Source organism: Pelodiscus sinensis, chromosome 15 (assembly GCF_049634645.1).
Source record: "Pelodiscus sinensis isolate JC-2024 chromosome 15, ASM4963464v1, whole genome shotgun sequence".
In the NCBI taxonomy this organism is placed as follows: Eukaryota; Metazoa; Chordata; order Testudines; family Trionychidae; genus Pelodiscus; species Pelodiscus sinensis.
In genome coordinates this window covers 26,908,862-26,926,610 of record NC_134725.1, presented here as the reverse complement: position 1 = coordinate 26,926,610, position 17,749 = coordinate 26,908,862, and the positions used below count along the sequence as shown (strand labels likewise).

The following is a 17,749-nucleotide window of genomic DNA, read 5'->3' as shown; positions in this document are numbered from 1 at the left end:
GTTTGTGCAAGCAAATATAGTGGTGGGGGCCCACCAGAATCTAAGCCTGGTGGATCAGATCTGGGTCGCAGACTGGTATTTGCCTAACCTGGATCTAGGTGCTGAATTGGGATCCAAAAAATAAGGGGTCTAGTCAGGGCCCCAATATCAGATGACGTCTCTTAGGACCACTGTAATACAAATAATAGCTCATTATAATATTCAGCACAGGGGGTGAGCAATACATACGTGCTAGCAGTAATAATACATTGTGCGTAAGGAATCTTTTATCTAAAGATCTATTAATATTAATTAAGACTCATTATGCCTCTCATTTTACCCATGGGCAAGTCAATGAGTTTGTCTGCAGTGCAATCAGAGTGCAGTTTATTTAGGTCTGTCCATGCTAGCTTTAATCTAGTTAGCACAGCTAAAATTAGAAATGAAGATGCAGCAGAATAGTATATACTTGAGATGCTAACCTATGTGATTCCACCGCATTTTCACTGTAAGTGCTATTCAGACTAATTAGGTTAAAGCTGGTGTGGGTCTGCCTCCATGAACTGCAATCATCTCCAGTTGCACTACAGATACTGATTCTTATTGCTGGAATCAGAAACATAATTCCCAACTGCCAGAGTAGTTTTAACTACTGGGCTATAACTCAGTGACCCTAAATTCTGAGAAAAAGTCCATAATGCTTGTAGTTGAAGATGTTCTAACTATGCCCTGTTTACTTCTAGGGCACCTGGGGTACATTTGTTACAGGAGATACCTCAAAATGATCTTCATGCTGCTGTGAAAAGATGCTTTGCAGTGGTGAACAGCTCCATTTCAGAAGGGATGTCTGCTGCAATCCTGGAGGTAATTACATCAAAGTGTTGAATGTGTGCAGAGTGTGAATCTGAAATTGCTTTGTATCTCCTGAAATTTGTCAGCATTCCTATGCATATTTCAAAGCCACTGAAGGCAAAACCAATTTTTTTTCTTCACAAGAATTAATAGTTTTTAAAAATAAATTAAATATTTAAATATTAGAGTTTATTTTTAAAGACAGGCTGTATTTTCATCAAGCTTGTTAAATTAATATTACAGACCCTTAGGTCGGATGATCTAGATTTCCTGTGGGTATCAAATATTCCTGGTTAAATATCTATCTACTTATAAAACTGCTCAAAAATGCTTTATTGTTATTTAAGTGTTACTATGTCTGAGGCTGAATTTGGTTATTAAAGTGATTAATACGTTTAAGACAAGCTCATTTTATTCATTTAACATATTGTGGTTAAAACAAAATCTCAGGTGTCTTTCATACCAGTCAAAGTAAGGTCCTGCTTGCTCCGACTCCTACAAAAATCATGATTTACTGAGACTATGTCTACACTTGTCAGCATATAGAGGACAGGCACTTCATGCATAGCTACATGCAAGAGCAACAGGTAAGCTGCATCCATACGTGTCACTGCTTTGCACCAGGAAAAGGCTTTGGCGAGGAGGCACGAGGACACTACATTGTTAAAATAACAGCGTAGACGTGGGAGATGGTGCTTGGGCATGTAGAGAGCTGTGTAAGGTAAATACCCATGGGTTTCAGGTATGTAGTGCACTCTATTCACCTAAGCCATACCTCACCATCTGCACTGCTGTTTATATCCATTCTAGCAGGAGTGCCGAGTTTATATTCCACATGCTGTTGTAAGTGTAGACGTACCCTAAGATTGTACAGGGCAGTAGCCCATCTTTATATTCTGTTTGTGTAGTGCTTAGACACACTAGGGGTATTAGCCCATGACTGAGATTCCAAGGTGCTATGACATTATTTTTACTACTATAACTACTGTTAATAGTGAAACTCCTATTGCTGTTCTTAGCAAATGTTCACTTCTAGAATGTTTTTCTAGATTTGTTTGTATGTAACAAACAGTTTCGTAAATATTATCTCATTATACTCATTATACTTCATAAGACCTCTGCAAGGTAGATAAATAGTAGAGAAGGGAGCAAATCATTCATCACTGAATTGTAGCCACCTCTAGGATGGAAGGCAGACACAGTTTGACTGCACAAAGCCATACTGCATACACTATTAAGACCAGAAGCACTACTGCTTCTGGGCAAGGGCTAAAGAAGGTTATGACATTTCCATAGTTTTCATTGCTGCATTTTTTTAACATTGAACAATTGTTGAGAAATGCTGGAGCATAACAACAACATCTTATCTCTAACTCGAGATCTAAGAAGAATCAAGGAATACCACATGCAATTGATATACTATGAGTAAGTTAAATAGATGTTAATTATCTGAATAGAAATGTTATTATCTGAATCTGAATTTGCTAGGGTGTCAGAGTTAACATGGCAAGTGCCTTGAAATCTTTAATTTCTGAAGTGGTTAGGAACTCAGTTTTAGATGTTCTTCAAAAAACAGCAAGACAGTAACCCAGGGGTGGGAAACCTCAGGCCTAGGGACTGGATACAGCGCCTGGCTTGCCTGGATCTGGCCTCCAAGGCTCAGCCCCTTCCTCCCCCCCCAGCATTGTGGAGCCCATGCTCATGCTCCAGCTCTCCCACTGCCCCACAGCGGGCTAGAGCACACAAAATCTACTAGGTTGGGCCCTCCCACCAGGCTCTGGTGTGCAAGAGGAATGTGGGGAGTGTCTTTCTCCTCAGTTAGGAGTCTGTGTCAGTGAGGAAGTTTTTTTTGCTTCTCACTAGTGTGCAGTCCCCGACTGATTTTTCTGTGGGCTGTGGGTCAGTGGCCCCCAACCCAAAAAAGGTTCCCCACTCCTTTAGTAACCCCTAGCAGTATCCAGAGCAGTGGATTCAGTACTGACTCAAAGGAATGAGTGCTCCCTGCTGAGTCACCAACACCACTTCTTACTGCACTTGCATGTCCCCTTAAAGAAATGGCCAATATTCAACCTGATTTTCTTTGTGCGGGGAGAGGGGAGAACAGAATCTCTGTGGGGAAACAGGATCTCTGAAGGTTTCCAACAGAACCTGGTGATTCTGCTGAGGCGAGGAGTAGTTTTTCCACAAGGACGGGACTGACAATTTGTGATCATTGCCATAAAGGTTTTCTGTGAAAAATCCTCTCCCTCAGGTTTTAATGTGGGAGGGAACAATCAGCTCTCATGAGCAGGTGAGTAATTTAACAAATGTTTGTTGAGTCAAAAATGTAAGTCAACGTGAATTTACTTGAAAGAGAGTATTGACCTGAATTCAGGGATTATTGATTTCAGTTCTGCTTTGTTGAAGTCACAGTTCTGACAAGCTTTAGTTCTGATGCCTGACAGACTAAATCAGTTATCAGCAGGATTCCGATGAAGGTTTGTATGTGTGAAATAGAATACCGCTACTCCGTATGCAGTTTTTCATTATTGCATTTCTAAAGAGTTGAGTATCACGTCAAGGGGAAAGCTGCCTTATTCTAAATTTCTATTACATAGATGAAGTAAGTTTCAAGGTGCATAGCTGCCACAAAACCCCTATTCTCTTTCTTTCTTTCTTTCTCTTTCTCTTTCTCTCTCTCACTCTCACTCTCACTCTCACTCTCACTCTCACTCTCACTCTCACTCACACACAATCCCCCAGATGCTTTCATATACATTACTCCATATTGAATTTAATTTTATTTCCTACTAATACAGTAGATCAGTGATGAGCAACCAAAGCTTGTGAGTGAGCCACATTCGTGGCCCTCCTTCTTCTCAATGGGCTGCAAGACAGTCGTAACCAAGATGGTCTTGTAGACTAGGGTAGTTTTGCTAACTGCGCTTGTGCACCTGCTGTGTCAAGTATTAGAGGGGTAGCCGTGTTAGTCTGAATCTGCAAAAGCAGCGAGGAGTCCTGTGGCACCTTATAGACTAACTGAAGTGTAGGAGCATAAGCTTTTGTGGGCAAAGACCCACTTCGTCAGACGCATGCATCTGACGAAGTGGGTCTTTGCCCACGAAAGCTTATGTTCCTACACTTCAGTTAGTCTAGAATTTGTGGTATGTGCTGACTGAACCATAGCAGTGCTTTTATTGTGCAGAGGGAGTGCATGTCTCTCACAGTCAATGTTGTGTGCTAGCAGCATGCACCTCACATCACGTGTCCTTGTTTTACATGTGTGTCATTTTAGTAATATCAACAGGAAAAAAATAAATGGATTTAAACCAGCAAAATCAGGCCCTGCACGTGCGCAATGATAAACGAAATGTCACATGGGCCATACGTAGAACCCCAATGGGTTTCAGGTTGCCTACAGCTGCAGTAGATCATTTGGTATTATTTTCCTACGTTTGCTGGTACAGGTAGCTACTAAAGATGGCCCAATTTACTACTGTGTGTAGTTTTTCAGCTTAAAAGCTATTTTGCAGAGACTCGCTACATTGAAAATGGAGGGATGATTTGTAGTTGCTAAATACTGTACACTCTAATAACCTGTGAAGTACTTAAGTGGAAAATGAAACTCCCTTACTCTAGGTGCAAGAATTGATCTTTAGTTGTTTGCTTGTCACTTGTACATGATGCTATTGAAAGAGAAATCATTCTACCTACTTTCCATTGTTGTATTGATGGGATCATTTCATAGCTTGTTGTAAGTTTTGGATTGTGTTTCTGCATAATGATGTATCTACTTCCAGATCTTCAAAACTGAGCTTAGCCTACACTTAAGAGTTTAAAGCACAGCTGTGGCAGTACTTTAAACTGAAAGAGTGGCCATGGCATGAAGCACTGGGAGAGCTCCTCCAGCACTCTATGTAAAGCATCACCACAAGGAAAGTATTTAACAGTGATAGGAGCATGGCTTCTAGAGCTGTAGCCTGGTTCACATGGTGCTTTACGATCCTGTAACTTGCTGTGCCCTGAGGGGTGTTTCTCACACCCTTGAGCCAGGAAGTTACAGCACTATCTTGGCCTAAGACTCTGGACTATTTAAAGTTGGCCTCCTCTTCTTAGGTATGTTGATGTAGTATATTTTTATTTTGCTTTTTATTCTGGAGATAAAATAAGGCAGCATATTTACTTACAATTTCTGCTGCTACTGAATTTCTTTATATATTACTAGGGGGCTGTGCCCCTTGCCTGCTGTACTCGCCAACCCCCCTTTCTCGGGGGTAGGCAACCCTAGCTTTCCCTGCCAGCCACTGGGGAGGGCTGGGCTGTAGCTGTGCCAGCCCGGGTCCCTTTCCATCCTCCCCCTGCCACACCAGCCCGGGCCCCTTCTCCCCCACCCACCACACCAACCCAGGCTCTCCTCCTCCCAACAAGCCAGGGTCCCTTCTCCCTTCCTCTGCCCCCGTGAGCCAGAGTCCCTTCTCCCCTACCCTCCCCACCAGCCCGGGCCTTTTCTCTCCCTGCCCCAATCCTAACCCCCCTCCTGGCCATGATGCGTGCCAGGCCCAACTCTAATCCCAGAGTCTGGGGAGCTGCAGGGGTGCCTGCCTATCCCATGTGCGGCTCAGGTAGTGCCGTGTGTAGGCAGTGCTCCAGAGCACTGCAGCCTGCTGAGGTAGGGAAAGCAGCAGCATGGTGGCTGCTGTCCCGCCCTCTCTCCAATGCAGTCCCACCTGCGCTGCTCACCACCCCAGCACTGCCCACAGAGCCCAGGGCTGCCAGCTTGCCGGGAGCGGAAGGGAAGAAACTGACAGCTTCGTGCAACAGCTCCCCCAAGCAGCTTGGGAGTGCTCTGGCGGCCACAGTAAGTGCAGCCACTGGGAAGAGGGTGACTGTCCATGGGGGCAGCTGGACTCTGGGCAGTCAGACACCGCACTCCAGTTCCCCAAGAGCTTGGTGGCAGGGGAGCCCCTAAGAGCGGAAGCCCAGCTGGGAGTCCTGCTCCTAGCACTGTCTCCAGGCTGCTGTCCCAACCACCTCCTCCTCCCCCCTTCTTCCCCCCACTCAGTCACATCTGCGATGTGGAGTCTGATGACTACTGTGCCATGTGCACTGTTGTTGAAAGCCCTGTGGGGTGGGGAAGGCAGAAGAGGAACAGGAGCTTGGTTTGAAATAGCAATTCCAAGTGGTGAGGGGAAGCAAGCGAGGTCGGGCTTTAGCTGGAAGAGTGGGGAAAGAGGGGGGAAGCATGCGAGACACAGAGTGTCGTCCCATAGGAAAAAATGTTTTTAATATACAGAGAGATTTTACCAGTGTTTTCTGTGCATCATTAAGAAAATGTTACTTGATAATTTCCTGTTGGAATAAATAGGATCTAATAATGGAGGCTTGAAAATGGCCATAGCTATTTTGTCTGATTCACTTGACTATGATTGCTATATACCGTGTTCTCATAACAAGACGTGTTGTCTCATGATCTGAAAATGTCACTGGTGTCAGGAACTCCTGAGTAATAATCCCTGCTCTGACAATGACTCCCTCTTGGGCTTTGGAGAAATGATTTATGGCCCAGGAAGTGCTGAGAACCCGCAATTCGCATTTGCTTTTGGTCTCCAGAGAAGATGCTCAGCATTTTTGAAAGTCAGACCATTAACCTCTCTTTAGTTCCTCCACAATGTTGTTATTAGAGTCAGCACCAGTTACAACTCAAGTGGAATAGAGAGAACACAAATTATTTACCTTTGCCTATCTCAGTGTGTGATATCTGTTGCTAAATATTGAACCATTATAGTAACCACTGTACTTACCCAATTCTTATTTAGGGGCTGTATAAGAATTAACAGCTGTAAAGATCTATGAAGATGTCACTGCTGAGTATTATTCAAAATTCAATAGTGGCTCCGGGGCTTGTACTTTCTCAGAGAGTAAGGCACGTGAAGCCATAATGATACTCCATTTCCTTCCAGCACTAACAAACCTGTACGGGTCAGCTGCTGAATCAAGACAGATGTCTTTAGTATTGCCTTGAGAGCAGAAGACTGGATTAAAAGACCAGTAGGTCCCTTTCAGTCCTAGGATTGTATGAGTCTATGGATACATCCTTTTTTGGAGTCTACTAACATAAGCTGAGCTTATGTGACAATGATATAAAGAGCTAGTACCCCTTCAAAAGTCTGAGCATTCTGGCTCATGCTCACATCAAATGAATGACCAAGCTACAGTGTAGAAAAGATAATCAAATGGACTATGTGCTAGAGAGGGACTCAAAAGTCCTGGGTTCAGTTTTTGGCTCAGTCACATATTTCATGTGTGGCCTTGGGCAAGTTACTTAAGCTATACAATGGGGATAATAATTCACATTGGATTGTGAGAAAAAAATTCCACCAATGGTTTATGATGTGCCCAGACATTACAGCAATGAAGACCATGGAAATAGCTATATGGATAGTGCTGTTTATTTGTTAAATCTCTTTTAAAGATAATGGGAAGTTCAGTCCAGGTTAGAATTGCTGACAGTCTTCCATTGACCTCAATAAGAGTAGAATCAGGCTCTTAATTTTCCATTAGGCTAGAACTTTTTAGTGACATCAGCCATAGAGCCACTTGGTGCTTTTGCAATTAATTTCCTCGGGATAATTATATGGTAGGATTTGGTAAAACAGTGGAACCACTTCCCTTGAAAATATCTTTTGAAACAAGGTTTTAATTTCCTTAGCTAAACCCCGGACCTAATATTTCCAACAGTAGGAAGAGCCATTTGTCAAAATATTGTCATCTTATCAAAACAAAACAAATTCAAAATTTTTGGATCAGAAATGGAATAAACATTGTGCTAGGATTTAAAAAAAATTGCTGTCTACTAGGGAATTTAAAATGTAGAGAGATTTGTATCCTGCAAACATGCCGGCATACACTTAATTTTATTCATATGAGTTGTCAGTGTTCTCTTCAAACTATAAAATTATGTCTGGTTGAAAACTAGCCCTGATTCAAAGTGACCAGAAATCATTACTGTCAGATTGTTTGATCTGGCCATCTAAGATCTGTTTTTAGCATCCAGATCACAATAGAATTGTCACAATTATCACCTTTTCTTCTTCACTGTCACTCAAGAAAGTAATGTGTGGGGTTTATTAAATAACCTTTGACCCCTTATAGTAGGGGTGGGAAACCTAAGGCTGGGGGGCTGGATGCGGCTCCCAGCTTACCTGGATCTGCCCTCCAAGGCTCAGTGCTCCCTCCCCCCAGCCTTGGGGAGCCCACACTGGTGCTCCAGGTCCCCTGCTGCCCCACCACAGGGCTAGAACACACACATTCTACTAGCCTGAGTCCCTATAGGCTCTGGTGTCTGAGAAGAATGTGTGTGGCCTCTGACCCAAAAAAGATTCCCTGCCTTAGAGGGTACAGGGACTTGGTTATTATCACTGTCCTACATAGCAACTTACTGTGTAGTGGCTGAACAAAAGAGTTTGACTCTTCACATCCTTTTACCACATCACCTTTCCTCTGCTCTAAAACTTAGATAAAATCATGAGATATTGCTGGAATTCAAACAAACAAAAAACACAAACCAATCACCTAATTAAAGAAAACTCAGCACAGAAATGTAAACATCATTAGATGTTTACCCTCTGATACAGAAGTGAGGAACCTTTTTGTGGTCGGGGGTTGCTCACCCACAGAAAAAAATCATTCAGGAGCCGCACACAACTGAGAAGCAAAAAAACTCCCCAGAAACCAAAAAACCCAAACCCTCTCTGATGTAAAAACAAAACAAAAAACAAACAGGACTATGTAGCACTTTAAAGACTAACAAGATGGTTTATTAGGTGATGGGCTTTCATGGGCCAGACCCACTTCCTCAGATCAAATAGTGGAAGAAAATTGGCACAACCATCTATACCAAAGGATACAGTCAAAAAATAAACACCTCTCTGAAGTACACTCCAAGTGAGAAGGAGAAAGACATTCGCCATATTCCCCTAGCATAGCAGCACCTGGGGAGCCCATCCTTGTAGATTTTGTGTTCTCTAGCCCCGTGGTGGAGCTGCCAGGGGAATGGAGAACGAGTGTGGGCTTCAGGGGCCAGATCAAGACAAACTGAGGGCCACATTTGGCCTCTGGGCCTTAGGTTTCCCACCCCTGCTCCAATATTCTATATTGTGGTACAGATTTACTCTTAGTCCAAAAGCCCAGATTTCTGCTTTAGAACAACCTACAGAAAGCTAAGGAAGAAAAAATTAAGCTGGAAGACAGTAGGTAAGAAGTGTGGAGATACCAAAATGACACAGACAAGAAGGACTATGAGGCAGCAAATGAAGGACTCCCAAAAAAGACCATACAATGAATAAAATCCACAATTCCCCCCTCCATACTTGCATGTGTGTAATGCCTAACTTTACATCCTGTATCTGTCTCAAACTGCTCTTAAACATATTGTCAGGATAAGGTAACAAAAGAGAGGGCCATCAGCATAAACTTTTACATTAAGTTGTTATTGACAGATCCCAGGTCAGTAATTATATATTTCCAGCAATACAAATGATTCTCTTTACAGCTTAAAAATAGAATAAATGTCTAAATTAAATTCAAGACTACTTGATATAGCAATTATTTACAGCATAATCCATTTGTGTAAGACTGGCTGGTGCAAAGCCAATTCCTTGTCTTATCCACTTGGCCATCTGTTGTATCTTTCAATGGCTGCAGTACATTAATGCCTATGTGATTCCAGGCTCCAAGTTTTTCAGATGTTGCATTTATCAGCCTCAGTCCCCAACTAACAAGCACTATACATCTCTTTTTCCACTGGGTTCAGAAATGAATTATAAACTAAAGCTCAAATTAACAAAAAGTTTGTAGGTGCCTATATCCCATTGTTTTCTGTAAGAGTTAGATGCTTAAATACTTTTGAGGATCTGGGCCTTTGTGGCCATTTTTAATAAGCTGCAGCCTATGTGGCATATGGAGAAAGAAATGAATAACTGTACTATAGCAAAGTGCATAATAATGAGGGAACACTTCCAGACTGTGGTGCAGCAATACTGCAATACATGTACAAGTTCCCAGTACTAAACTCAACCTAAGGCAGAATTACTATGGGCACTAGTACCTTGAGTCGGTCATCATTATTCATGTATCGAGTGGCGTGTGATGGCCTCTTGTTTAGTATGCCTAATTTACTTCTCCTATCTGTCCTGCCTACCCCAATGTATGGATAGCAGGCAGTCACAACAGCCCATTCTAGAGCACTGAGAGGAATTCAGAAAAAAAAATCTTTCCATTTAATTTAATTTTAAAGGAAATGTCTTGGCCTCTGAAGTGTATCCAATGTAGTCTTGTTCATACGAAAAAAATCTACATAAAGTAGTCAAGTTACTTTTGAAGCATTGTGGCTTTTTTTTTAAATTGAAGGAGAAATATAAAATTTACAGAGCCAAGTACTGCATTGTGCTTATCTCCCCCACTGAAATCTAGGAGACACAAGTCAGTACAGAACTGGACCCTAAGGGTTACACAACAAATACTTTCTTTGAAAAAAATGTCCACTGTCAACTAGTCTTAATTGCTTTTGTGTTGGTTCCTGTTATAGATTTGAGAGATGATTTTTCCTGTCACTAAGCTGGTCCTGATTTTCCAGAGCCAGCCATATGAGCCTATTTGGTTAAAATGATGGTGCTTTTAACATTTATTCTCTTCTAACTCTCTGGGAAAGCAGTGTTCCCTGGGGCTTTGTAATCCTCAGGGGGTGAGGAAACTTTTCTGGAGTTGTTATCATATAGCGTTCCCTCCCTAGACTTCAAACAGGCTAACTGATGGTATGGTTCTTTGATAGAAGAAGCAATCTGTAGTCCTTTCTGAATCCTGGCCTTGAGGGCCACAGTATAAAAACAGAACAACAACAAAAATCAGAGTTATTAAGGAACCTAGGTCTAAATTAGTGTCTTGAACTCATCTCAATTGGTTACCTTGTTTACATAACTGGATAACTGGAAATAGTTATCCTATTCCCCATCATATGCAAAGGACCAGATTTACAAAGGTATTTAGGTACCTAATGCTTTAGATTTTCAATAGAACTTAAGTGACCTAGGCACTTGACTTCCATTGACTTTCACTTGAAAATCACCCTCTACACCAGGGCTACTCAACTTTGGAAGCCCGGGGATTACTGTGGTACTCACAGCACATGCCAAGGGCTACAAGTTAAGTGTGGTTGCACATACATGCAAACATATATGCAAATTCACACTGACAGGCATGAATAAAAAGATTAAGGCAAGACTACACAACACACCGGCCCCATTTAAGTCAGTTCTGCTGATATTAATAAAACACAATATTTACCCCATTTCCACCCATTTGACAGCACTTCTAATGAGCAATGGCAGGCTAGGAATTTAACTACTAAAATGCGTATCAGCAGAATACCATTACATTGACTACTTTTTTGTTCTGGCTTTCACCTGTGGGCTGCATGCGGTCCACAGGCCGCATATTGAGTAGCCCTACTCTACATCTATTTGTGTCTTTAGGTGCCTAAATCAGTATGTAAATCTATGCATACTCATTTATCCAAGATTGTTAGACCATTTAATTTCTTCTCATGAATCTGTTGCTTAGAATTATCTCCATTTGGCTCACTATTTAGACTAGAATGCCTATGTCATTAAGGATTATTAATAGGCTTTTTAGAACAATCTGCTGAAAAGCATTGTAGCATCAGCAAGTTGATGGGCTTTATATGTCTAGTCTAAATTTCTCTACACTAACTATGTTTTCCTTGGATATTTTAAACTATGAATGCATGTTGCTAGGCCACTGCATTCCTTTACTTGTCAACTTGCCGTTGGGTTTGTACGCTAGTGGCTGGGGTATAAAGTCTTGTCCAGATTTACAAACCAAAGAAGCATTTTTCTTCCTCACTTCTTTCCCCATTTAGCTTTTTCATGCTACTTATGCTGACAGAAAATTGCTTCCATCAGAGACTATAATGACAATAATTAAAAATGTGTTCTCTCCAAAGTGACAGTGAATCAGTATGAAATAGATTGTACATTTTGGAGAGTGAATTTGTTTTTTGTTTGACACTGTGATAATTGTATAAGATTAGCCATTATACATTCAGGGTTTGTGTATTTCAAGATTTCCAAATCCCACATTGGTAATTAAAATTTCACATCAGGGCTTGACAAATGCATGAGTAGGCGGTGGGTAGGGATTTTCCTTGGGTGACTAGGCTTTGCACACTGGGTTCTGTACACTTAAACTTTTGTTCAAAATTTTCTAGCTCTTATCTTTATTATGGAGATGATTTACTGGAGATAAACTCATGCAGTGCTGTCTCTGTACTCCTCAATCTACAGACAGCCTGAAATGATATGAGAATAAGCTTAATACTCCATGCTCCCTGGGTATGTGTTTTTTTTAGAAGGGTGTCTGCAACGACATGAGGGGATCGCTTTTCTGCTTCTGCAACATTCTACTTGACTTTTCAGAAGCCTAGACTTTGGGATTCTGTGGCTGTTAAAGGAACAGATTCTTCTCCACATAACTCTTGGATTGAGATAACTATTTTAGTTTTGAGAAAATGGAAATATGCAATGCTTCCCTTGTACACTGCCAAGCTTAGTGAGTTCTCTACTATAGCATTAATGGAAAAAATGACTAATAGAAATGCCTGGAAAAAATATGAAGTTGGTCACACTTGAAACTATTGCACACTTGTGCAGTTTAGTAGATAATTGTCCCCAGTATTCATAGGCTGTATTCACACTTACTTATCTGTGTAGTCACTTTAATAGTTGTTGCCTTGCAATGACCTCTGTGGGTTCAGGTTTTGGTTTGTTTCTTTCCAAGTTTTTCAAACAAGAAACTTTTAATTTATTTTATTTATAGTCTATGTATATTGCATTCTTATTGTATTTTTCATTGTGTGTTTATATTTTATATAAAAACAAAAACAAAAAAAAATTAGAACTCCTGAAGGAATCTGATTATCGTTAGAAGCTATATTAGCTTGTGCCATCTGCCCTCCTCTGTGCTTGGAACCCTCTTTTGGAGAGCGCGATCTAAGCGAAGCCACAATGTAGAAGCAGAGGCATGTTTAACAAGGGCCTGTGGGAACCAGGGCAGCAGAGAAGAGGCCAAGGCATTTCCATGGAACTGGGGGTTGCAGCTACATGTGCTCTCCTGAAGTAGTAATAACAATCCAAACATATTGTGTCTACCTTCAGCACCCCCATTATAAAAATTGTTCCAATAGGACAGACTCCTTGGATGTCCTTGCCTCTAGAGGATTTCTTGTAAAGATTTTGTGAGCTACGTGGATCATAATTTCTCTCTTCTTCTATGGAGAGAACAAAGAGCCATATGTAGGGGAGAATTAGTCCTTTCAGGGTAGCTGTGAACTGTGTCTGTTCAACTCCGTGGGATGTCAACTGTGGCAGGAAAAGTGACAGGCTTCAATCTAGATCTTAGTTTTAACTCCTCATGTCCTGCTGCATGCTAGGAATTTCTAGGAGGTTTCAGCCTCTTCCTGGGCCAACACACCCTGATTACTCTGAATACCTGCCTTGAGAAAGGTGAACATATCACCCAGTGACCTGCCAGATGGGCAGAAAAAGGCTATTTCAGATATTATTTTGAAAGTGATAAGTCCTGATTGCCAGAACCAGCATGACAAGTTTTATGGTTTCACATGGTTCCATAAAGTGGCTAATATGGCCTCCCATAGATCCTTGTTTTAAAAAAAATTTGGAGAGGAGAAGTTTTTGGAACAGGTTTCATACTTTGATTGTATTTTTATTTCTCATCACAAGCCCTAACTGACTACATCTTCTTTTTTTCCACATTCTTTAGGCAATGGATTTAGATGTTCCAGTGCTGGCAAGGAATATTCCTGGGAATGCAGCAATAATAAAACATAAAGATACAGGACTATTATTTACAGATCCCCAGGTAATAAGAACAAAAACCAAAGCATCACAAAACAACCCTTTTTAAAAATTATTTTCCTTTTCCTTTAACTGCTTGGGCACATCTAACCTACATTCCTCTTTCAACAGAGGAATATAAATGAAGCCAATCAAAAGTTCAAATGAAGCGTGGATTTACAGATCTCATGCTTCATTTGCATAATCGCATGAGAATGGTTTTTCGAAAAAGGGTTTTTCAAAAAAGAAACCGCAGTCTAGACAAGGTTCTTTCAAAAAAAATCAAACTCTTTTTTGAAAGAACCCATACTCCTGAAAAATGAGGTGTACGGGTTCTTTCGAACAAGGGGCTGTTGTTTTTTCAAAAGAACACTGTCTAGACTGCTGTTTCTTTTTTGAAAAACCTTTTTTTGAAAAAGCGCTCTCACACGGATTTGTAACGAGATTTGTAAATCTGCGCTTCATTTGAATTTTTGATAGGTCTCATTTATATTCCTCTTTCAAAAGAGGAATGTAGTTTAGACATAGCCCTTGTGTCTTGATGCTCTACTTATGGTAACTTTCAGAAGTTCTACCCTCATTCTCTTAAAACGTCTCCAAACTGATCTTGGTTTTAATGAAGGTTTTTCATGCTCTCTTTGCAGTTCACTGAATGTGGGGGGTAGGGAAAGGGGGGAATCAGCATTATTGAACATTTCTTTTTAGCTTATGACTCTGCTACTTGCTTAAATGCAGTTCAGTTGAGATTTTATCAGGTGATTTAATTTAGTTTTCGGAGCTTCTTAGGCAAACCCTCGAATAGATGCTGTTCAGATGTCTTACTTCCTTCAAGCACTCTCTGAAATGTGAATGTATATCATAGAAGCAGTGGATCACAAAATCAAAAAGGGTTGTGAACTGAATTCATTGCTAGGATTACAGAAAATCCTAATATAAAGAATTAGTATATCATAAATAGCAGTAGGACAGAATATAGTTATACAGAAAGTAAACACTATATTTTGCACTCTGGGTGTGTTGGAGAGAACTCTGTGGTTGCGTTTAGACTGGCAAAATTTTGCACCAAAGCGACTGCTTTTGTGCAAAATCTTGCCGCCTATCTAGACTGGCCGCGAGTATTTGCGCAATAACACTGACTTTGTACTGTACAAAATCAGTGGTTCTTGTGCAAATACTTTGACGCTCCCGCTCAGGGATAAGCCCTCTTGCGCTAAAATGGCCATCGGAGCTTTCTTGTGCAAGAGAGCGTCTACACTGGCATGGATGCTTTTGCGCAAAAGATGTCTTTTGCACAACAGCATCCGTGCCAATGTAGATGCTCTCTTGTGCAAATCTTTTAACGGAAAAACTTTTCCGTTAAAAGTATTTGCGTGAAATCATGCCAGTCTAGATGCAGCCTGTATGTATTTAAGTCCTAGATATTCTTTGATTTGTATGGTGTTTTATGTGGAATGTAAAATCCCGTTTAAAACGTTAACCAATTAAATTATATGTTTAACCCGTTAAACAGCCCGCCATGTCGCACCACGGGCAAGGATGCCTGGCCGGGCTGCAGCAGCAATCTACCCAGGGTGCAGTGGGTTGCTCCACTAAGCCAAGTGCCAGTCAACCGGTTACACTGGTAAGCATGCCGGTAAAGCAATGCTTACCAGGTAACCTGTTAACACTTTACATGCCTAGTTTTATCTAATGTGGTTTGCTGTTCTGCCATTGTCTTTGTGCATTGTGTACACGAGAGGCTCTGCCACATGTTTTTTTGAGTCTTAAGCAAATCTTAATTTTTCTGCCTCACTTTCCCCATCATTAAAACAGAGCAGTCAAACAGCTATCAAGAGCCTGCCAAGGACCAAAAAAGACATGCACCTTCCTGATCTGCTGCAGAGATCCTGGAACTTATTGAGGTTTAAGGTGATGAGACCAACCTCCAGGATCTCCGCATCAGATGCAGGAATGTGAAAGTCTATAGGTGGATGGCTGACAGCCTGGCCGCAAAAGGATACATACTAACCCAAGAACAGGTGTGGATGAAGGAAAAGGAGCTCCGCCAGGCATATGCCAGAGCCAGGGAGGGAAACTCCCACTCTGGGGCACCTTATTACAGAGACTTAGACCACATCCTGCCCTTATTACAGAGACTTAGACCACATCCTGCGGGGTAGGACAGTCCCACCTTACTCCTCGCCCACAGTTGTAGACTCCAGGCTCAAGACGCCCATCGTCATACTCGGGGGGGGAGAGACGAGGAGGAGGAATAGGACCCGGATGAAGCTAGCATCTCCACCCAGCTGACCCAGAAGCCTGATAGCCTCCCTGAGGATGTGTCCCAGGTGTCATCTGAGGCTGGGGAAGGTAAATCATGTGAGTGCCATCGCTTTCCCTTCGTACAAGGGGTGGAGGGGATGGCTGGGGCAGGAGGAAGATGGGCGCTTCACACTTGGCCCTTGTTGCCCACAGATTGCATAGCAGCCTGTGCATGTGAGAGCATGTGCCACACCTCTTCTGGGCAAACAGCCCCAGGAGGCTGCCACAGAGGACCCTTGTGCTATTGTACCGTGGACATCTGGGCCCACTGGCCAGAGTGCACATGGCCTTTCTTCAAGCACATCACCTGTGACAGAGCTGAGAACTGTTGTTCATAGCTCACAGATGGGAGCTGGGCTTCAGGCACTGTATCCCCTAGGTTACTGACCATTTATCTTTGTTCTCCACAGCCAGACCAGCTGTGAGAGAAGGGGTGGTCAACACCACCTGGGACAGCCTCCTGGTCCCGAGGACCTGCAGCTGCATTGGGAGAGCTGGTGGAAGCTGCTTACATAGGGCCGCTCCATATGCACAGCTGTCCACTCCCTTGTGGAGAACATGATGCCTGCTCCAGCTTCTGCTGTAGCTCCTTTTCCCACTCCCTTTCTTCCTCCCTCTCCCGCTTCTCCCTCAACACCTTCCCCACCCTCAACAGAGCCTGACACCACTCCCAGCCCCAGTCCTGAGCCTCTCCTCACCCCTCTTCCCCTTCACAGGTCGTCACCACCCCTTTTCTTCCACCTCCTCTCCTCTCCCAGGTTCTTTCCCCAGTTTCTTTGGTCCCACATAAAAATACAGAGGTTTTAGTTTTTCAAAAACAAATGTGTCCTTTATTTTTTCATCAGGAAAGAGGGGAAAGAGAAAAAGAAGGGTTAGTGGAGGGACAGCAGTGAGGGGTGACGCAGAAGCTCCCAGTGGGGCAGCCCAAGGGAGAGTGTCACTTGGCCCCCAAGGAGAAGCTCTCCCTCAGGGCCTCCCAGATACACACATTCCCCCAAAGGACCTGATGGATGGCAGCCATTTGCAGCTGCTCATAGGTGCTGCCTATGAGGTCAGCCTCTGCCCCCCACCCTGGCAGGAAGGCCTCCCCCTTCCTCTCACACACGTTGTGCAGGACACAACACGCAGCCACCACGTGGGATTTTGTGCTCCCTGAGGTCCAGACAGGTGAGGAGGCGTCTAAAGCGTGCCTTCAAATAACCAAAGGCACCCTCCATAACCATGCGGGTTCTGCTTAACCTATATCGTTCTCTGGAGAGATTGAAGTGGCTGGTGTAGGGTTTCATGAGCCAAGGCTGCAGAGGATAGCCCACATCCCCCACCAGGCAGATGAGCATCTCCACATCCCTGACCCTGATGGTGCTGTCAAGGAAGAAAGTTGCGACATGCAGCTTCTGGAACACGCTCAAGTTCCTGAAGACACCTGTGTCATGCGCCTTCCCCAACCACCCAACATATATGTCGGTGAACTGTCCCCATTGGTCCATCACGGCCTGCAGGACGACTGAAAATATCCCTTGTGGTTGATGTAAAGTGATACTCAGTGGTCTGGGGCACGGATGGAGATGAGGGTCCTGTCAATAGCCTCTTCAAAACTGGAGAAGCCCATGTTGGCAAACACAGTGATGATGGCGTCCACGTCTCTAAGGGAGATGACTCTTCACAGCAGGATGGTGTTGATTGACCTGACCACTTGCAGAAGGAGACAG

The 17,749-nt window shown here is 42.8% G+C and overlaps 1 protein-coding gene across 8 annotated transcripts in view; it reads left to right on the top strand.

Annotated features, from left to right (window-relative positions):
* The window catches only part of GLT1D1 (glycosyltransferase 1 domain containing 1), a 170,684-nt gene that overhangs the window by 126,828 nt on the left and 26,107 nt on the right, over nucleotides 1–17,749 (top strand). For 6 of the 8 annotated variants that reach the window (XM_075898464.1, XM_075898465.1, XM_075898460.1 and 3 more), the window contains 2 exons: nucleotides 723–843; nucleotides 13,666–13,764. In XM_075898464.1, the coding sequence (XP_075754579.1) occupies nucleotides 723–843; nucleotides 13,666–13,764 (220 nt within the window). Of the gene's footprint in view, nucleotides 1–722; nucleotides 844–1,281; nucleotides 1,419–13,665; nucleotides 13,765–17,749 lie in introns of those variants that run through there. The other 2 variants (XR_012895997.1, XM_075898463.1) reach the window with 2 other exon arrangements.